Below are 18,609 nucleotides of genomic sequence, written 5' to 3'. Positions count from 1 at the left end.
CCTTCTCTCCTTCCCCCATCTTCCCCTTCTTTCTTCCCTTCTTTCCTTTTTAGGTTCTTTTCCTTTCTTTCTTTTGTCTTCCTTCTTTCCTTCCTTCCTTCCTTCCTTCCTTCCTTCCTTCCTTCCTTCCTTCCTTCCTTCCTTCCTTCCTTCCTCCCTCCCTCCCTCCCTCCCTCCCTCCCTCCCTCCCTCCCTCCCTCCCTCCCTCCCTCCCTCCTTCCTTCCTTCCTTCCTTCCTTCCTTCCTTCCTTCCTTCCTTCCTTCCTTCCTTCCTTCCTTCCTTCCTTCCTTCCTTCCTTCCTTCCTTCCTTCCTTCCTTCCTTCCTTCCTTCTTCTCTTCCTCTCTCTCTTCTTCCCTCCTTCCTTCCTCCCTCTCTCCTTTTTTCCATCTCTTTATTGCCACGCATGTGTTTTTCTAATTTTGCAATATTTCTATTGTCATTTATAATATTGGTAATAATTCACATTTGTGGACCTTTGCCATCCCATCCTCCATTAAGGGAAGCCTGCATGTTTCCTCTTCAGTTCTCTGCAAATAAGAGGGGAAGGTTTCTATAATCTTTTGTGTGTTTTTAAAAAAAAAAAATCAGTGCCTAGAATGGGGTTTTTAGCTTCTAAAATCTTTGTCCCAGAACTTGTTAGAGCTCAGAGGTCTTTGAGTCCAACTCCATAACTTTATAGGCAAGGAAACTGAGACCCAGGAGTTTTGGCCATTTTCCCAGGGTCACCTGGCTAATCCAGAGCCAGGGCAGGATGTGAAGCCAGATGTTCCGACAGAGTGGCTGCTGCTTCCCCCTCCCCGTCAGCCCCTATAAGTCATCTCTTGTTTCCTTGAATTGGTCAATATTCCATTCCTTGACTCTACCCCATGTGTTCAGCTACTCTCATCTCGACAGGCTTCCAGTTTGTTTCCAATTTTTTACTATAAAAGATGTGGTGACAATGTCGGTATCTCCCAGGGCTCTCTTTCTGTCCTGTGCTTTGGGGGCCTGTGCTCCTTCAGGACAGGGGAAGGCAGGATCGGGTTAGTTTTTGGTTTGGTCTCTACGCCGGGTCTTCCTTCATGCACAGGAGGATCTCCTGCACAAGTTCTGATAAAATGTGTTGCTGCCAATTAAATGGGATGAGAGTTGCGGGGGTGTATTGGGGAGGGCCCACCATCTTGAGGACTCTAGAGAGGTCCTGGAAGGGAAGCTCAGAAATGCCACCTTTTCACTGAGTCAGGAGGAGGTCGTTTGTGGCCTTGTGGACCGTGTGGATGGAGTGGAATATTGGAGATGAAATCAGGGCTTAAAGAGTGCAGGGAGGGGAAGGAAGGGTTTACACTGGCTGCAGAAATAGGAGTCGGCCATGAAGGGGATGTCAGGAAGGATGTAGCCATAAGGAAAGTCAGGAACAACCACCACGGTCAGGAAGTAGCAGAAAGATGAAGGAATACTGGATCCTGAGGAATCCCAGCTGGCCAAGGTCCTCAGCACACCTTGCAGATTTTCTCCAGGAGCTGTTGAATGTTAGGGCGGGGGTGTAGTCACCTAGAATTTGGGGGAGGGACAGAGAGAGCCTGAAAAGTTCTGGAGGGAGCAGTGATGGAGCTGGAAGGCATTGGAATGGAGGGGCGTGGGCTCGTGCCTGTGGAGGGCGTGATGTAAGAGCAGAAGAGAAGGACTTGGTTATTGGGAGATTGGAGGCTTGGAGGCCCCAGGCCTTGTGCCAATGTACAGGGACAGGGATTGAGATCTCCCCTGTACGGGCCTGCTCTGGGAGGTGGCCATGGCCCCCCACCGGTCACAGGGAGGTCAGTGGGACGGAGTCCAGGGGAGGAAAGCCAAGAGGAGGAGGTGAAATCCCCACGCTTCTCCTTTGGGGACTCGCTCCTTGGGCCCCACTTCCCGAAAGCAGAGTTCTTGGGGCAGCCCAAGCCTCTTTTGCCAGCTGCAGTCTCTCGGTCCCCTTTGGCCAGAGAGCTCTGGTTCCCCTCCTCTTCTCCCGGCCTCGTTGGCTTTTGTTTTTGCTGAGATGTGGGTTTGTTCATCCCTTTCACTTCTTGCTTTCAAGATGATACAGAGGCTAGAGCTCAACTTTGTTTCTAAAACCAGGGAAACTTTGAGGAAGTAAGACTGGGCAAAGGGCGGGTCTGCCGCCCGGTCTCCTTGCCCCTCCTTGGTCTGGTTTTGTTTCAGCCTTCACCCCTCCCCTCATCTGCATAGAGCCCGAGACCCTGGCAAGCAGCCCCAGGTTAGAGAAAAGCCATTTGACCCATAGGAAAAGGGAAGTGACCTTGAATTTAGACTTGTGGACTTCCCTGCTCCATGTGTCACGGATCCAGAGATAAGGTCAATGGGCCGGGACCCTCACCTCACGTCTTGGTCTACAAGTAGAGGTCAGATGGCCATTTGTCGGGTGCGACAGAGGAGATTCTCACTGTAGCAGAGGAAGGGCTGAGTTGACTCTCATGGCTCTGCACTTAGGAGAATTCCGGCTGGTTCTTGTTCTTCTACTATTGTCCCGTTTCTGAAACATCCCCAGTTACATATGTTGGAGGAATGAGGAATGGAGAAAGGAGGAAGAGGGAAATGGAGGGGAGAGAGAGAGAGAGGAGAGAGACAGAGTGAAAAAAAAAAAACAATGGAGAGAAACAGAGAAAAACAAAGAGAGAAACAAAGAGAAATAGAGAGAAACAGAGAGAGAAACAGAGAGACAGAGAAACTCAGAGACAGAGAGAGGAAGTGGGGGGGGTGGGGGTAGGGAGGAGGGAAGGAAAGGGAGAAGCAAAAGAACAGGGAAAAGGGGGGGAGAAGGAAAGAGAAACAGACAGAAAGCTAGAGAGATGGACAGAGACAGAGAGAATAGGAATCCTTAACATGTTTCTTTAGTACTATCGTCCTTCTAGTCCTCCCTAACACATTGCTGTGTATTTAGTATTCAGTAGGCATCCAAGAAATGCTTGCTAAGTGCTTATCCTACAGAATTAATCCTACTCTAGCCCAGGGTCTCATGTGCTCCCTCCCAGACTGCGGGAGCACGTTTGCTTGCCTTTTCCTTCTATCCCCCAACCTCATCCCTTGTGCTTTAAATAATTTTGGTATTTATAAGGGGGCTCTGATTGGGAGACCTTGTGTGATGGCCTCCATCTCAGGGGAGGATGTCGGGACAGGAGATGATCCTGTAAACATGTTTTCATAAAAGGCAGCCTTTTAACCCTCCTCATTTCCCGCGATGGCGTCTCGCTCTGGGAGTTGAGGTTCGAGGATTTCCTGGAGTGACCCTTCTCTTTGCCTGAACAGACAGCTGGAGGCAATCACGTCCCCCTCTCAATTAATTCAGTCCAATTAATAAATTGCCAAGTGGGGGCGGTACCAGGGAGATGATGCTTGGAGACTTCCGACCCTCCCGTTGAGGGCCCTTGAAATCAAGATGGATGGTGGGTCTTCGGTGGCAAGCCCGTCACACTTTGTCCCCAGCTGGGCAGGAACCGGCTGGCTGACTGCTTCATTCTGGGTCGCCGCCGGCCTTAGACGGGCCTCGGGAAGATGGCTGACCCCGTTACGGAATAAGCGCCGTCTCTGCCTGAGTGAATTGTTGTTGCTCCCTCTCGTCTTCCACCATGTTCATTTCCAAATGTCTTCCTCCCCTCTCCTCTACCCAGAGAGCCATCTCTGGCAACCAAGAATAAAAATAAAATAAGAGGAAGGAGAAAACCAGGTCAGCAAAACTAATCAATGTGGCCATCACATCTGACCCTTTATGCAACGTCCTCCGCTCCCGTCCCTGCCTCGTCTATGAAGGGAGGGCCGCGCGTTTTCTCCTCTCTTTTTATAAAACTTGCTGGCTCATTACAATTCCCAGTGTTTATATAAGTGACATTTATATGTGTGTCACACCTTAAAGTTTGCAAAGCACCTTATGGAGGTTATCTCGGTTGAGACGGAGGAAAATCCTTGGAGGATTCTGCTGTTCTCTCCGTGGGCCAGACGGCAGCATCCCACACCAGGCTCAGGAAGCCCTTCCTGCTGCCCTCAAGGAGTGCCCCTTCTAGAGTGGGAACCGGCACCCACAACTGGGTGGATAAAAGAAAGGGCCGAAGCCGTTCTGTGGGGGCAGCCACCTGTGCTTCATGGGGGCTGGGAAAGGCCTCTGGGAGGAGAGGAGATTTGGGCTGAAGGGAGTCGGGAAGCAAGGGCAGAGGCAGCAGAGTATTCTGGACGTGGCGGACGATGAGTGTGAAGGCACGGGCCCCCTCCCAGGTCTCTATGTAGCCCACCGTGCGACCGACCTTCCCACTGACTGGTTTCTGAGAGGAGCCCCGGCTAATTCAGAGAATGCCTCAAGATTTCCTTGGTCTCCTTTCCTTCTCCTACTCAAACCTGGGTCTAAGTGTCCATCTAAGAGTCAAGGACTACTATAACAGGGTACTAGGGCAGTTCTCTGGCCTGATTTCCTATTGTTCCCCTTCACACAGTCTTTGTTTAGGTCAAAGCCCCTTTCCCCCATTGCACTCTACGAACAAGATGGCGGCGCTCGTCCCTGTACATTTCCACAGGACATGCCCTGTGAATGGTGGCTGTGCTCCTTCCCCTTTAACTCCTTGGTCAGCCCGAGTGCCTCCTCTTCTGGGAGAGATTCGTCCTGATCCTGCGATGGCGGCTCAGCTCTTCTTCCTCACCTTCTACATCTAGTTATATCGGATGGAAGTTTCAGAGGGTTGGGATCTCCTTCCCTCCTTCCTCTCCTTTCTCTTCTTTCTTCTCTCCTTTTTTTTTTATTATTTTTATTTTTTTAATTTTATAATTATACATTTTTTGACAGTATATATGCATGAGTAATTTTTTTATAACATTATCCCTTGTATTCATTTTTCCAAATTATCCTCTCCCTCCCTCTACTCCCTCCCCCAATGACAGGCAATCCCATACATTTTACATGTGTTACAGTATAACCCAGATACAATATATGTGTGTAAATCCAATCTTCTTGTTGCACGTTAAGTATTAGACTCCGAAGGTGTAAGTAACCTGGGCAGATAGACAGCAGTGCTAACAATTTACATTCACTTCCCTGTGTTTCTTCTCTGGGTGTCTTCTCTCCTTCTCTCCCCCTCTTTCTCAATGCATGTATAGATATGCATATCTCCCTATATACAGAGGTAATTACTATGTATTTCTATCGATATAATTACTTTGTATATCTCCCTCTATACCTATATTGAGAGATAGATACACATATCTATCTATGTATAGAGAAATTATGTATTTCTTCCTCTATAATTTCTATATATCTATATATGTATATCTCTACACCTATAATAACAGATGGATACATGTATCTACCTATATACAGAGATAATTACTATGTATTATCTACTTCTGTACCTATACTGAGAGATAGATACTTTTATCTATCTATATAAAGGGGTAATCACTATGTATTTCTACCTCTATAATTACTATTTATATCTCTCTCTCTATATATATACATATATATGTATATCTCTATATCGATATTAACAGAATAAATAATACATAATTAATACATAAATCTATGTATAAATATTAATATTAATTAATTATAATATTAACAGAATAAATAATACATAAATATATGTATTTCTAAAGATCTCTCCATATTTTACTATGAAGTTATAGAGCATATTGCATAGATTACATGTAATGTATATAAAGAGAAAGAGGGAGTTATATGTAGATGTTGATAAACAGATATTGGTACTTAGCTCTAGATATTGATAGATATTGAACGATTATGTTACCGATCTAGAGATCGGTGTATTGTGGGCCCCAGGCACGGTGCCTTGCCCAGAGGAGCTACTGCTTTCTAAATGTCCGTTGGTTGGATCCTTTCAAACACAGCCCTGTTTGTTCTGTTCCCCTCAGGACCAGGCATGTCTCACCCCTCGTGGCTGCCCCCCAAGAGCACCGGGGAGTCCCTCGCTCACGCGCCTGCTCGGATGGAGACGACACATTCGTTTGGGACGCCCAGTATCTCCGTGTCCATGCAGCAGACACCCAAGAAGTTTGCTCCGGTGGTCGCCCCCAAGCCCAAATACAATCCCTACAAGGCGCCCGGGGCTGAAGGTAAGAAGCGGGGTTTACTGGGCACAGTGAGGCGGTGGGGATCTGTGTGGCGCTATGTGCCGGGCGACCATGGCTTCCTTTGTGAGGCAGTGTGGTACGGTGGTTGGAGCGCTGAGAGGGGGGTCGGCAAGACTTACTTTCCCAATATGCTTTGAAGCTTGTATATCACTTGGTACATTTGTGACGATGATCCACCAATGAACTTTCCTGAGGTTCAGTTTCCTCATGTGCAAAAAGGGATATTCAAAATAGCAGTGGCTCTTCCCTGCCAGGGCTGTTGGAGGATGAGAGCTCCGTGGGGGGCTGGGGAGATGCCCCCCTGCTGGGCTGCTTACAGGGGGCCTGTAGCAGCGTGCACGGTGGAAATCTGGCCATTTGGGTTTCCACAGTGCTCCTTGAGCACCTGCATGGCATTCCTGTGCCAGACTCACATCCCTGCCCCTCTTTTGGACTTTAACACACACACAAGAGATGGCTCCTTTTCGGATGGTCTCTGTGTGAGGGGATGATTCAGAGACTTTCAGGTGGACAGCTGTCAGGAGCTCATCCTGCTGTGTGATATTGGCTAATCATGCTACTTCCTTGTCCTTCAGTTTCTTCATCTGTAAAATGGCCCAGCAGCCTCATTGCTTTCTACGTTCTTTCCTAGCTTAGAATTCTTGGATTTTGTAAGTCTTTGTCCCCCTCTAAGACTGTTTCCTCATCTTTGAGTTGGACTCATTTGCTCCAAGAGAGCCACTTTCTCCTCTCTGTCCCCTCCTCACTCCCAGACCTGGGATTTCCCTAGGAGTTCCCAGAGATAATCTTCTACCCTCTTCTCAGAGAGTGACCTGGGCATGGAGGGGATCAGTGACTTACCTAAGGACTCCCACCCTACGTTTGCCCGAGAGGGCCCGAGAAGGAACTGGAGTGAAGTTCTTCCTGACTCCAAGTTTGTCTCTCTCTCTCCACTCTCCCACATGGCTTCCTGGAGACATTTTGTGAAAGTCACTCCATGGTAAATACATGGGAATTGAATTGATTTGGATCCTCTGATTCAGTGTCCCAAAGTCCCTGCCAAAGGAAGGGCAAAGGGCACCTCTGAGTAGGCTCTCTCCTCTGTTGCTTCCCCTCTGCATCTTTATTCTAGTGCCTGTTTTTTGGGAATCTTCAGTTCACTGCTCCACCCTTCCACCCGGAAGGCAGCGTTTCTCACTCCCATCCTGCAGTGTTTCCTAACCTCCATATCTCAGGCACTTTGGGTCTCTTCCCTTCTCAGACCTGGTGTTACCAATTCAATAGCCATTTCTCCTCCACGGTTGCCTCTCCTCTCCTCCCATTCCCCCATATTGTATATATTTGGATTTGTGCTGCATCCCCTCCAAGGTTTACTCTCTCCTTCCATTCCTTCATATTGTACGCATTTGGATTTGTGTTGCATCTCCTCCAAGGTTTACTCTCTCCTTCCATTCCCCCATATTATATATATTTGGATTTGTGTTGCATCTTCTCCTTGGTTTACTCTCTCTTTCTTTCATTCCTACATATTGTACGCATTTGGATTTCTGCTGCATCTCCTCCAAGGTTTGCTCTTTCCTCCTTCCATTCCCCCATATTGTATGCATTTGGATTTGCACTGCATCTTTACCACAAAATGGAAGCTCTTCGAAGGCAGAGTCATTTTTATTTTTGTATCCCTCATACCCAAGACAATGGTTGTACAGTATCGATAGGGGTAACGACCAAAATAGTTCTTAGCAACTTTTATTGCTTTCTTCTCCTCCACACTCACACCCCCTCCCTTATTTAAGAAGCCCATAATTAATTTCCCAATGACTTAACCACTCCCTCCCCTACCAACAAAGAGAAACCCTCTCACGACAAATCAGTGTGATCAAACCAAACAAACCAGTGCATTAGCCACATCTGAAGACACACCAGGTGTCCGCCATCTCTTAACTGACAGATCTGCTTGGCTCTTCACCCTCTGAAGTCCCCATTAGTCACTTAACCGAGGAGGAATTCCAGAGCTTTCACCTTAGTACCTTTATGTTATTTCATAGTCACATGCTTCTCCTCTTCCTTATTTCATTTCATCATTTAATACAATTTGACCAAAGATTTTCTCCTGAAATCTCCATATTGACCTTTTTTATTCATTTTATGAATATTTCAGTTCAGTTCATTTCTACATTTCATTCTATATTATTTATATATAGATCATATTTTTAATATGTAATATTTAATTTCTAATTACATTTCATTTATAAACCACAATACAGCCATTTGAAATTCATTGTTGAACGTTGAGATATAGTGTAAGATATTACTTTAAATCTATTTTATGCTAAACTGCTTTCTGATTTTCCCAACTTTTTTTGAATCATAATAATAGCTATCACTTAGATAAATTTCTGAATCCTTTATAGATGTCTCATTTTTTTTTTCTCACAATAATCTTGGGATGGAATAACTTTTTTAAAACTAGAACTAATAATTTTGAACATCACTTGTTTCTTAGTCTGAAATCTGGCCATACTAAGTTCCTTAAATTTCTCCTTAAAAAAAAAAAAAAATCCCTCAATTCTTCCTTTTTAAAAAAATGTGTTCCCTTGAGATTCTTCACTCTTTGGTCTTCCAGAAGATTTCAGTTATTATTTTGCCCAGTTCAATAAAGTGACCCCTTGGATGTTTGATATGGCACCAACTCTGTAGATTGATTTAGCTAGTTTCATCATTTATATTATATTGGCGTGGCTCCAGCTGTGATTCTTGTCTTCCTTTTCTCCTATTAAAAATGTTTTATAGTTCAATTCATTGAAGTCCTGAGTGAATCTCGGTAGGCTGACTCCTAGAGATTTTATATATTTTGTTTTTATTTTCAATGAAATTTCTTTTTCTATCTCCTCCTGCTGGGTTTTGTTAGTAATATATACTAAGCTTGATGAGTCTCTTATGGGTTGATTTTATATTCTGCTACTTCCTGAAATTACTGGGGTTTGTTTGTTTGGTTTTTACGTCTCCTCTCTTGAATACTCTAAGCAACCCATCATGTCATCAGCAATGAAAAAATGGTGCTATTTGTCCTTTTTTTGGGTGCTTTTCAAAGGGAGATGCTTACATTTCAGGAGTTTTACTGCTTTCCATGGGTGGTAGAGTGGTACAAGGCCAGGCCAGGGAGTTTGGGCTGAGAGGCTGTGGTTCCTAAATAATATTACCTGCAATCCCGAGTCTACCAAATAAGGGCCTCCTCTTGGGCCTTCCCAAGACCTCTTTGCTGCAAGAAGCATTGAGATTCGAATCTTCCTTTTGTCTCCAGCTCTGGCCCAAACCCTTAAAGCTCTTTGGGAGTGAGAGCCCCTCCAGAACACGTCTTAACCCCAAAGGCTGAGGACCGGTTGCCTTGTTCCCCAACACTCTGTGATTCGATGGAGGTGCTTGCATTTTCTCTGGTTGGAGGTTGAGCATCCGCCAGCCTTTCCCCCCCACTCCCAACCTCCCCCCCCCCCCCCACCTTAAGCATACCCTGCCACTCCCGCTCCCCCCTGCCCGGGACATGGAGCGAGGGAGCAGTTTGACTGACAAGCCGCTGCAGTCGGTGTCAGCATCTTGGCCAAAGTCTTGGGACCGCAGGGTCTAATATCTGAGCATCAGGACATGAGACTTCTGGGATCTGGGAGGGAAGGGACAGTTAACGACTCTCCGGTCCATCACACTCCGTTCCCTTTTTATTGACTCATTCTCTCCACGAGGCTCTCTAATTGTTTCTCCAATGACCTCAGTGTTGTTGTTGCGGCAATCTTGCCTGAGAGACCGTTCCGCGCATTTATGGCTCTCGGTGCGGAGCAATGCTCTTAGTCATCTCTCTTGAATGTGTTTTCTCATTCTCATTTATTCCCCTTTCCTCCTTGGGCTCAGCCCGGTGGCGAGCTTGGGAGCCGTGCTGGCCGGTTACTCGGTGATGGATTTCAGACCGAGCTCCTTCCCGGCAGTAAACTCTTTATGAGTTTGTTTGTTTTTAAGGCTGATGTCATGGGCCCAGTGCCCAGCTTCCGAGGCAGGCTTCTGGAGCTTGTCTAGGGACTGAAGCAGTTGGGGCCTGGAGAGATGGGATTTGGGGCGCCCAACAGCAACAGTGAGCTGGCATCCTGGCACGTAAGCATGGCGACGTCCCATTTCCTTGGGGTCATTCGCCTGGTTTGGAGAAAACAATCCATAAGCTTCAGTGGCCCTCCCATGGCACTGATGACGTCCTTTTAAAATTTGCTACGGGGGTGGGCTGACTCACCCCAAAGGAGACCCCCGCTGCATGATTAGTCCAGGTTTTAATGAACCCTTTTTTCCCCCCTCTGTCATTTGTGTAGAGAAAAGTATCCTTATCCAGGGGAAGAGAAGGGAACCCTGTGGCACTTTCCCTTCTTTGGGGTACACCTTCCAGCCTTCTCCCTCGTGGGGTACCAAAGCCCATGTTTCAGTTGGCTGCAGGATGCTGTTGTGGGATTGTGGTGCTGGGAAGCCGGTCAGGAGAAATATCACGTGTGTACCAGGACTTTGCAAACCTTAGCCCAGTGGCCAATACATAATAAGTGTGTAGTCAGTGCCTGGAGTTTGTGTTGCCAATGGTGATGATGGTGAGGAGGATTATGGGACACAAGAGAGCTATTTCTTCGTAATTTGCAAGGTTGTATTTTATATTTTTTTTCATTTATCAAATATTTTCCTCCCTCCTCTTACCCCTACTCTCCCCAAAGGGTGAGAGAAAGGAGAATTAAACTAAAAATTCTTATAACAAATATCTTACTTCTTTTCAATATATTGAGGCAGGGATGGGTGGTCCGGGCAGTTGGCTGGAATAGTGGTATAGACTTGGACTAAGGAAGACCTGAATTCTAATTGTGCTCCATCACTTCAAGCCTCCACCAAGCTTGTTTTCTTCATATGTAAAATAAGGATAATATTGCATCTGACTTGCAGGATTCAGTAGCATATATCAAGTGCTTTGCAACCATCAAAGTGCTATATGAATATTAGCTAGTAATATTGAAAGTAAAAAGGAGAATTTTATCTATTGGGTTGGCTTTGACTGTCTTTGAAGACTAATTAATTCAATGAGTTTCTATCAAATGTCTACTGTGTGCCAGGGGCCTATCTCAGTCAGTTCATAAACATTCAAAGTACTTACTATGTGCCAGATATTGAACAAAATGCCAGGGACTTTGTCAGTCAGTTCATAAACATTCAAAGTACTTACTATGTGCCAGACATTGAACAAAATGCCAGGGACTTTGTCAGTCAGTTCATAAATATTCAAAGTACCTACTCTGTGTCAGGCATTGAACAAAATGCCAGGGATTTTATCGGTCTATAAAAACATTTAAAGCACCTACTATGTGCCAAACATTGAACAAAATGTCACGGACTTTGCTGGTCAGTTCATAAATATTTAAAGCACCTGCTGTGTGCCAGACATTGAACAAACAAAGTATCAGGGACTTTGGAGGTCAGTTCATAAATTTTAAAGTACCTACTATGTGCCAGATATTGCAGAAAGTGCTGGGGAGAAAAATAAAGACAAAGGACTGCCCCAAAGGAGTGCTTGGGGCCTCACATTCTAATTGCGGAGATTGTTGTGATATAAAACCCAGAATAAAATTGTCCGTGGCCTCAAGATTTTTTCATTCCCTTGGGAAAAAAACACAGGAACACCGAATTAGGTGCTGGCAACTGCCTGAACAAAGAAAGCTCCAATGGAATAGTGCCTGAGCTGGGTGAGGGGCCTTGTGAATTGGGTCCACGGGAAGGGAGAGGCATTGGGGACAGTCTTTGGGAACAATTTTTTTGTCCAGACCAATCTTGTTGAAGGCTCCCAGAAACCACTACTCTAACTCAAAGATGACAATCTCTGTTTAGCTGTTGGGGTTCCATGGCCACACGTGAATGCCCCCGAGCCTGTTGTGGGTCCCTGGGGGTCCAGCTCCTTCTTTCCTGCCCTTCTGGACTTTGGCCTTTGCTTTCCCACCTTTGGCACATTTCTGGAATGGGGAACCTGAGACCAAATGTATTCCAGTCACAGCTCAGCAGAAAGGACACCAGCCTTGTCAGGCCATATTTCAAGGTGTAGCGAGCTGGCTACCGGATTTGGCCATCATTTAGCATCTCCCAGGAAGCAGGGGCTGGTTTTTCCCTTTGTGTGACAGTTAATTGGATCAGTGTCACCTCTTAGACAGCCTGTGGCCATCATCAAAGACTTTCTGGCTGGGAAGGCCTGTCCCAACATGAATTCTGTTGGGATCACCTTGGAGAATGGAATGGTGCCTTTAACAACAGAATGAAAGCTAGAAAGAGGATTATATTGAAGGGAAAACAAATCCAGAAGACCTTTCATTGTTTAGCCCCCTGCATCATCTTCCCTTTGTTTTGAGATGATCTATTCAGTAGCCTTTATCATCTTGGGAAATTAAGAGCTCAGTAACCTGGGAAGAAGTGAAGACTGAAAAAAACTGTACCTATGCCCGCCTGTGCCCACAGACGTGTCGTCCTTGGCAGTGACCTACTGATTTCTGATTCCAGCGGTGTCCATCAGATGGCCTGAGTGCGTTCGTGCCCTTCATTTCCCATTGGCCGTCACGGAGATGCCGGGCCGGCCGCCATCTGTTTGGCTGTTGGTAGCAGGCGATCCCAATTCTTTGCCCCTAATTATGTGTGGGCCTTTCCTGCTTACTCTCTCTGACTGTGAAAGTAAAAAGTACCCACAATTCCTCTTTGCCAACATGTATTTAAGTGAACTCTCATGGTATAATTTCCTTTTATAAACCACAGGGCTAGTCACAATAGCCTGTTAAGGTTATTATTATTATTATTTTTTGTAACCTCCGATTAAGGAATAGCTTTTAAAAATTTTTTTTCCTCCCTTTTTATTTGCCTTCCAGTTTATGATTGGTGCCTTTTTGGCTATTTTTTTCCCTTTTTGATCCTTTTTGGGACATTAAGCTTTTTTATTTTGGGACCAAAAAAACACTTCCTCTGTTCCTCACTATACCCATTCTTTCCAGAACCACCCTTTGGATCTAGTAAAGAACAAGTAGAAGCCTCTAGAGGTTGGATTAAGGTTTTTCCCTATATAAATTATCTGAAGTAGAAGCAAAGAATGAACAAATCATAAAGTATTGATTTTGTTAAAGTACTATGTGTCGAATGCTGTACTAGGTGATATAGATTCAGATTTATGTATTTATATATGTATGTATGTATATATGTATTTATTTATTTTCTGAGGCTGGGGTTAAGTGACTCGCCCAGGGTCACACAGGTGGGAAGTGTGAAGTGTCTGAGACCAGATTTGAACTCGGGTCCTCCTGAATTCAGGGCTGGTGCTCTATCCACTGCGCCCCCTAGCTGCCCCCTATAGATTCAGATTTAAAAACCAGACCATTCCTGCCTTCGAGAAGTTCATTTCAAGTAAGAATAAACATCACCTCTATGGCTGGGGGAATGTCAAGCAGAGCCATTGATTGATAGTACCTATTCAGGAACAATGGTGGTATTGGTTTGTATCCAGAACTGGGAAAGGGGTGAGCTCATAGGGAACGAGAAGCATGGTTGGGAACCCCAAGAAAAGTGGACCATGCACACATCTTCCATTCAGAATCCTGTGGATTCCTAGGTGGGAGTTTCAAAGTCAGTCAGTAAACACTTATTAAGCATTTACTGTATGTCAAGCAGTTGACCAAGCCCTGGCAATACAAAGAAAAGCAATTCTAGTCCCTGTTCTCAAAAAATTCACACTTCAGTGGGGGGGAAACATGCAAGTAGGAGTATTTAAGATATATATACAGTGAGGAGGAAAGGGAAAAGGTGAAAAGTCAGAACTGAGAATGTTGCACCCTCCTGAATATTGTCTTTAGTGAAGAGAGGTCAGGGCGGTATACAGTCGGGTGGCTCATGCCTTTAGAGATGGAAGGAAGTTTAGGGGTCATCTCATTTTATTGATGAGAAAACTGAGTGGCCAAGGGAGTTTCCAGGGGATACTGAGGGAGATTTTAATCCATGTTCTTCTAACTCCAGTCCCACTCTCTTTATGTAGTTCAGTCTTAGTAAGATGACTGTGTAAGCTGAAGGACATGTCACACTGGTGCAATACAAACGATGAGCCGAAAGTCCAGCTGCCCTATTGCCTGCTATTGACTCTAGCAGCTTGCTGGCTCCCATGTTCTAAAGGGAGGGTCCCCGTTTTCACTCATATTCAGAGAGGACATTCTCAGTGTCTAGGCAGGAGGTGGGGCGAGTGATCTCTCCCGCTTCCATGATGCTTTCCTTCCTTTCTTTTGTCTGAAATCTGTTTCTCCAGGATGACAGATGTTTCAATTCACCCATCCATTTTAAGGGTGATCCACTTAGCTCCATGGCCCAGTTTGTCACCATCAGAAAGACAGCAGGATTTCCAAAAAGCCATGGTATCATTAATTGGTATGTCCCATCATGCATCACTCTCCCAGTTCCTTCGTCCCCCTCCTATTTACCTTACCTCCAGTTCCTTGGACAACTTTATGCCTTTGTGTGGCTGCTAAAACACAACTCCTGTGTTCAGCATTCAAGATCACTTATAAGCAAAGCCAAGATTTGAATTCACAATATCTCGAGAAGGCCACAAACATAATACAGTCTTTCCACAATACTAACATCACTACATGGCCCAGTGATGATTGTCACAGCTTGATGAATTCCTGCTCCGTTTCCTTTTTAAGTGGTTTTTAAAAATGTTTATTTTTTTGTTCTGAAGAGAATTAGGAGTTAAATTCTATGGAATAGTCACTTTTTTTTTTTTTTTTTTTTTGGTCATTAGTTATATTTTTTTAAGGTAGGGCAGCTATTGAAGATAGAGAGCTGAGCTTGGACTCAAGAAGACTCCTCTTCCTGACTTTAAATCCAGGCTCAGATGCTTACTCACTTAATCCTCTTTGTCTCAATTTCCTTTTCTGAAAAGTGATTTGGAGGAGGGGATGGTAAACCACTCCAGCATCTTTACTAAGAAACCCCCAAATGAAGCCATGGAGGGTCAGACATGACTGAAATAATTAAAGAACCAATGTTGGCGAGGTAGGGAGTGCCGAGTTCCACGGCTGTGTGCAGTGTCCAGAGAAGGATCGATTGTTTGAGAATATTTTGACATCCCCCTAGAAGATGACAGAATTAGAAATTCATGTTAGACAAGAGGCGAATCTCACATTTCCTTTGCCATGAGTTGGGGAAAGATCAACAATCTCAGACTTGATTTTGTTCAATTTAGATTTTCCTTGTTTACATTTCACTCATTTAGTTTCCTGCCAATGTCTGGGAATCCCATTAATCAATGACCTGGGAAAGACTGTTGGATGAATCCTCCACTCTGAAGGGGAGCAGCTAAATTCAGGGAATTCCCTTTTGGTTCTCAAGATCCAAGATCATCGTCTTTCCTATCAACTAAGGGCAGCTCAAATGTCACTACGATGAACTCATCTTGAGGAATCTGGTTATTGAAAGTCCTATGAATTTTAACTGGAGCCACAAAAGGTGACTTCAACCCATCAATCTGTGCGTGTTTCTATGGGATGTGCACTGTTTACAAAAATATTATACTACGGTAGCTGGAATATCAGTAAGCTGTCACATTGATTGGCTTGTTCCCTTTATAAGTTCATGGGAAATGATTGATCCTCATTGATAATTTTGCATGTGTGTGTGTGTGTGTTTCCGTAGCCTTGTAATATGACTTAAAAAAAATATTTTTTTAAAATAAATAATAGTTTAAATAATAAATAAATAAATAAATATAAATAAAAATAGTATTTATTTAATAGTATTTTGTTTTTCCCAATACATGCACAGATAGTTTTCAACATTCAAATTTACAAAACCTTGTGTTCCAAATCCTGCCCTCCCCCAAGACAAGAAGACATCTGATATAGGTTAAACATGTGCATTTCTTCTAAATGTATTTCCATATTTAAATGACATTTTAAAAGAAGGAAATGATCATGTTATTTAACTGATCATCACTTTGCAGCTTTCACCAAGGAGCTAAATAAGGTTCTAACTTGTCTAATATGACTTTCTAAAATTCTCTGTGCCTCTTGTGATGTCAGTGTCAATATCCATCAATCACCACGCATTTGATCGGTGCTCGCTGATTTTAGACTGCACTTGGTGCTGGCAATGCAAAGGCACGTAGTCTGGGAGAGCAGACTCTAAGCTGGGAATGTTTCTTCTTTGGGTCTCCATTCACCCAAAGTAAAATGGCAGCAACTAGTATTTCTGTTCAGTATCGATTCTGTGGTATACTGAGGACCAAAAATGGGGGATTTCTTTGTATATTCCTTATAGCTGAATTTCTAGGACATGGAAGAAGCTCAAACGAGGCTAGAGACATGTTAGCTCACTTTTGTTAGGGGTCTTCTTGCTGGAAGGGTTCATTCTGGGAGATCCCTCCCAGCTCTTGTCACGTTCTGGGATTCCTTCGGATGGCTTCAGCGTCTGGTACATTCTATCTCATGGACAGCGTGGGAGAGTTTTGGAATTTCTCTGGCAGCTTTCCCTTTTCCCTGCTTTTCTGCATGTGCTTTTATTCCTATGCTAGTGCCAGTGCTTTGTACTTTTTGTTCTCAAGGATTTTTTTATGAGAAAATTTAATTTGGATGACAGGAGTGAAGGAAGAAAGAGAATAAAAAGGAGAGGATTCTGTTCAAATGCCCCAGCCATGCCCAAGCTGCAGCATTCTTAGTGCCTCAGCTAGTCCTCTTGAAACCTCAATAGCCTTTTTTAAGGGTCTGTGTGGAGCCATGTAAATCATTTATAAATTGATTCATGATTAGGATTATAAAAATGTTCTTGGGATCTGATCCTTTGAGCAATTGTGCAGCATCAAAAAAAATTGAATGAGGAAAAAATTCCAACCAGAGGATGACAACAATCCCAATTATCAGAGCTTGTTGCGTATTTATATATTCCTTTGTTCTCCCTTATATTCTGAGGTAGCCCTGCTGCTGACATCTTCACAGGTACAAACCTCCCTAATAACTCAAGTTCTGAAACAGAGACCAGCCCCATACATAACATGAGAGCCTTTTCTGTTTTCTGGGTCCCCGTCATGCCTTTTGCTCTTGACCAAAGGACTTGTCCAGAGAACACCTTGGACTTTGGAAGCCTGGAGGTAGCCAAGAGACCTGACTTAATAAGAGTGCTCTGAGGCTTGGCTCCAGGTCAAGTTCAGGCTCAAGCAGATACAGAAGCAAAAAGAACCCAGGCTATGTAGGCTGTGATGATAATGAGTCACTAGGTGCTCAAGCCATAGTGTGAAGCTCCCTCCACTTCCTCTACTCTCCAATTGTCTTTTTCTTTCCCTTTCCCTCTCTCTTTCCTTTTCCCTTTCCCTTTCCCTTTCCTCTTTCCCTTTCTCTTTCCCTTTTCCTTTTCCCTTTCCTTTCCCTTTCCCTTTTCCCTTCCCCTTTCTCTTTCCCTTTTCCTTTTCCCTTCCCTTTCCCTTTCCCTTTTCCTTTCTCCTTCCCTTTCCCTTTCCCCTTCCCTTTCTCTTTCCCTTTCCCCTTCCCTTTCTCTTTCCCTTTCCCTTTCCCCTTTCCCTTTCTCTTTCCCTTTTCCTTTTCCCTTCCCTTTCCCTTTCCCTTTTCCTTTCTCCTTCCCTTTCCCTTTCCCCTTCCCTTTCCCTTTCCCCTTCCCTTTCTCTTTCCCTTTTCCTTTTCCCTTCCCTTTCTCTTTCTTTTTCTTTTCCTTTTCTCTTTCCCTTTCCCTTCCCTTCCCTTTCTTATTATAAAACAATTATTATTTGTTTATTTTAATCTTTCTCTTATTTATTCACTTATTTATTTACTCATTTATTTATCTATTTATTTATTTTTCAAGTGTCTTTTCAGCATTCAAGGAAGGCAGTGTGATGTGATGGCTAGAGCACTGGACTTGCCATTCTTGAGTCCTCTACGCATCTTGTTTTTTTTTTTTTTTTTTTTTTTTTTTTTCCCCAAACACTAGCTATTTAACACTTGACAAGTCCCAAAGACTCTTTGTGCCTCAGTTTCCTCATCTGTGAAACAGAAGTAAGACTTGATGGTCTCAAAGGTTCCTGTTCTAAATCTATGACTCTATGAAGAGTTTCAAACCCTTCCCCTTCCCTCTCCCCCGCATTGAATACATGCATAAACAGCAATCAGCAATCCTATTAAGGTGAAAGTTTGCTAAAGGCAAAAAGGGGAAGCCAAGGGTCTTCTCCTTATGAGGTTACCTCTTCCCCAGCCCAAAGAGTGGTGCAGATTCAGCTCTGACTTTTGACCTAAACAAATAGATAAACAAACCCTCTCTGAATGTCAAAGAACATGGAAAGTTTCTCCCACCATGGGGAATTTCTGAGAAAACAGGAAGTAAGAAAAGCCGGATTTTACTATGGTGCTGTGTCCATGTCTTCCCCCTCACGGCCAGTTTGGTTGGGAACTTGAGACTCTTCAGGGCAAAGTAACCAGCAAAAAAGTGTTGTTTCTTAAAAGTGATATTATGGAAT

The 18,609-nt window shown here is 44.3% G+C and overlaps 1 protein-coding gene across 7 annotated transcripts in view; it reads left to right on the top strand.

Annotated features, from left to right (window-relative positions):
* LPP (LIM domain containing preferred translocation partner in lipoma) overlaps window positions 1–18,609 on the top strand; it is a 576,448-nt gene that overhangs the window by 167,185 nt on the left and 390,654 nt on the right. For all 7 annotated transcript variants that reach the window (XM_074297900.1, XM_074297898.1, XM_074297901.1 and 4 more), the window contains one exon: window positions 5,889–6,089. In XM_074297900.1, coding sequence (XP_074154001.1) covers window positions 5,897–6,089 — 193 coding nt within the window. In that variant the 5' untranslated portion in view covers window positions 5,889–5,896. The remainder of the gene's footprint in view (window positions 1–5,888; window positions 6,090–18,609) is intronic.

Source organism: Sminthopsis crassicaudata, chromosome 3 (genome assembly GCF_048593235.1).
Source record: "Sminthopsis crassicaudata isolate SCR6 chromosome 3, ASM4859323v1, whole genome shotgun sequence".
NCBI classification, from domain to species: Eukaryota; Metazoa; Chordata; class Mammalia; order Dasyuromorphia; family Dasyuridae; genus Sminthopsis; species Sminthopsis crassicaudata.
Note: the sequence above shows the minus strand (reverse complement) of the source record. Positions and strands in the feature narration are given on the sequence as shown.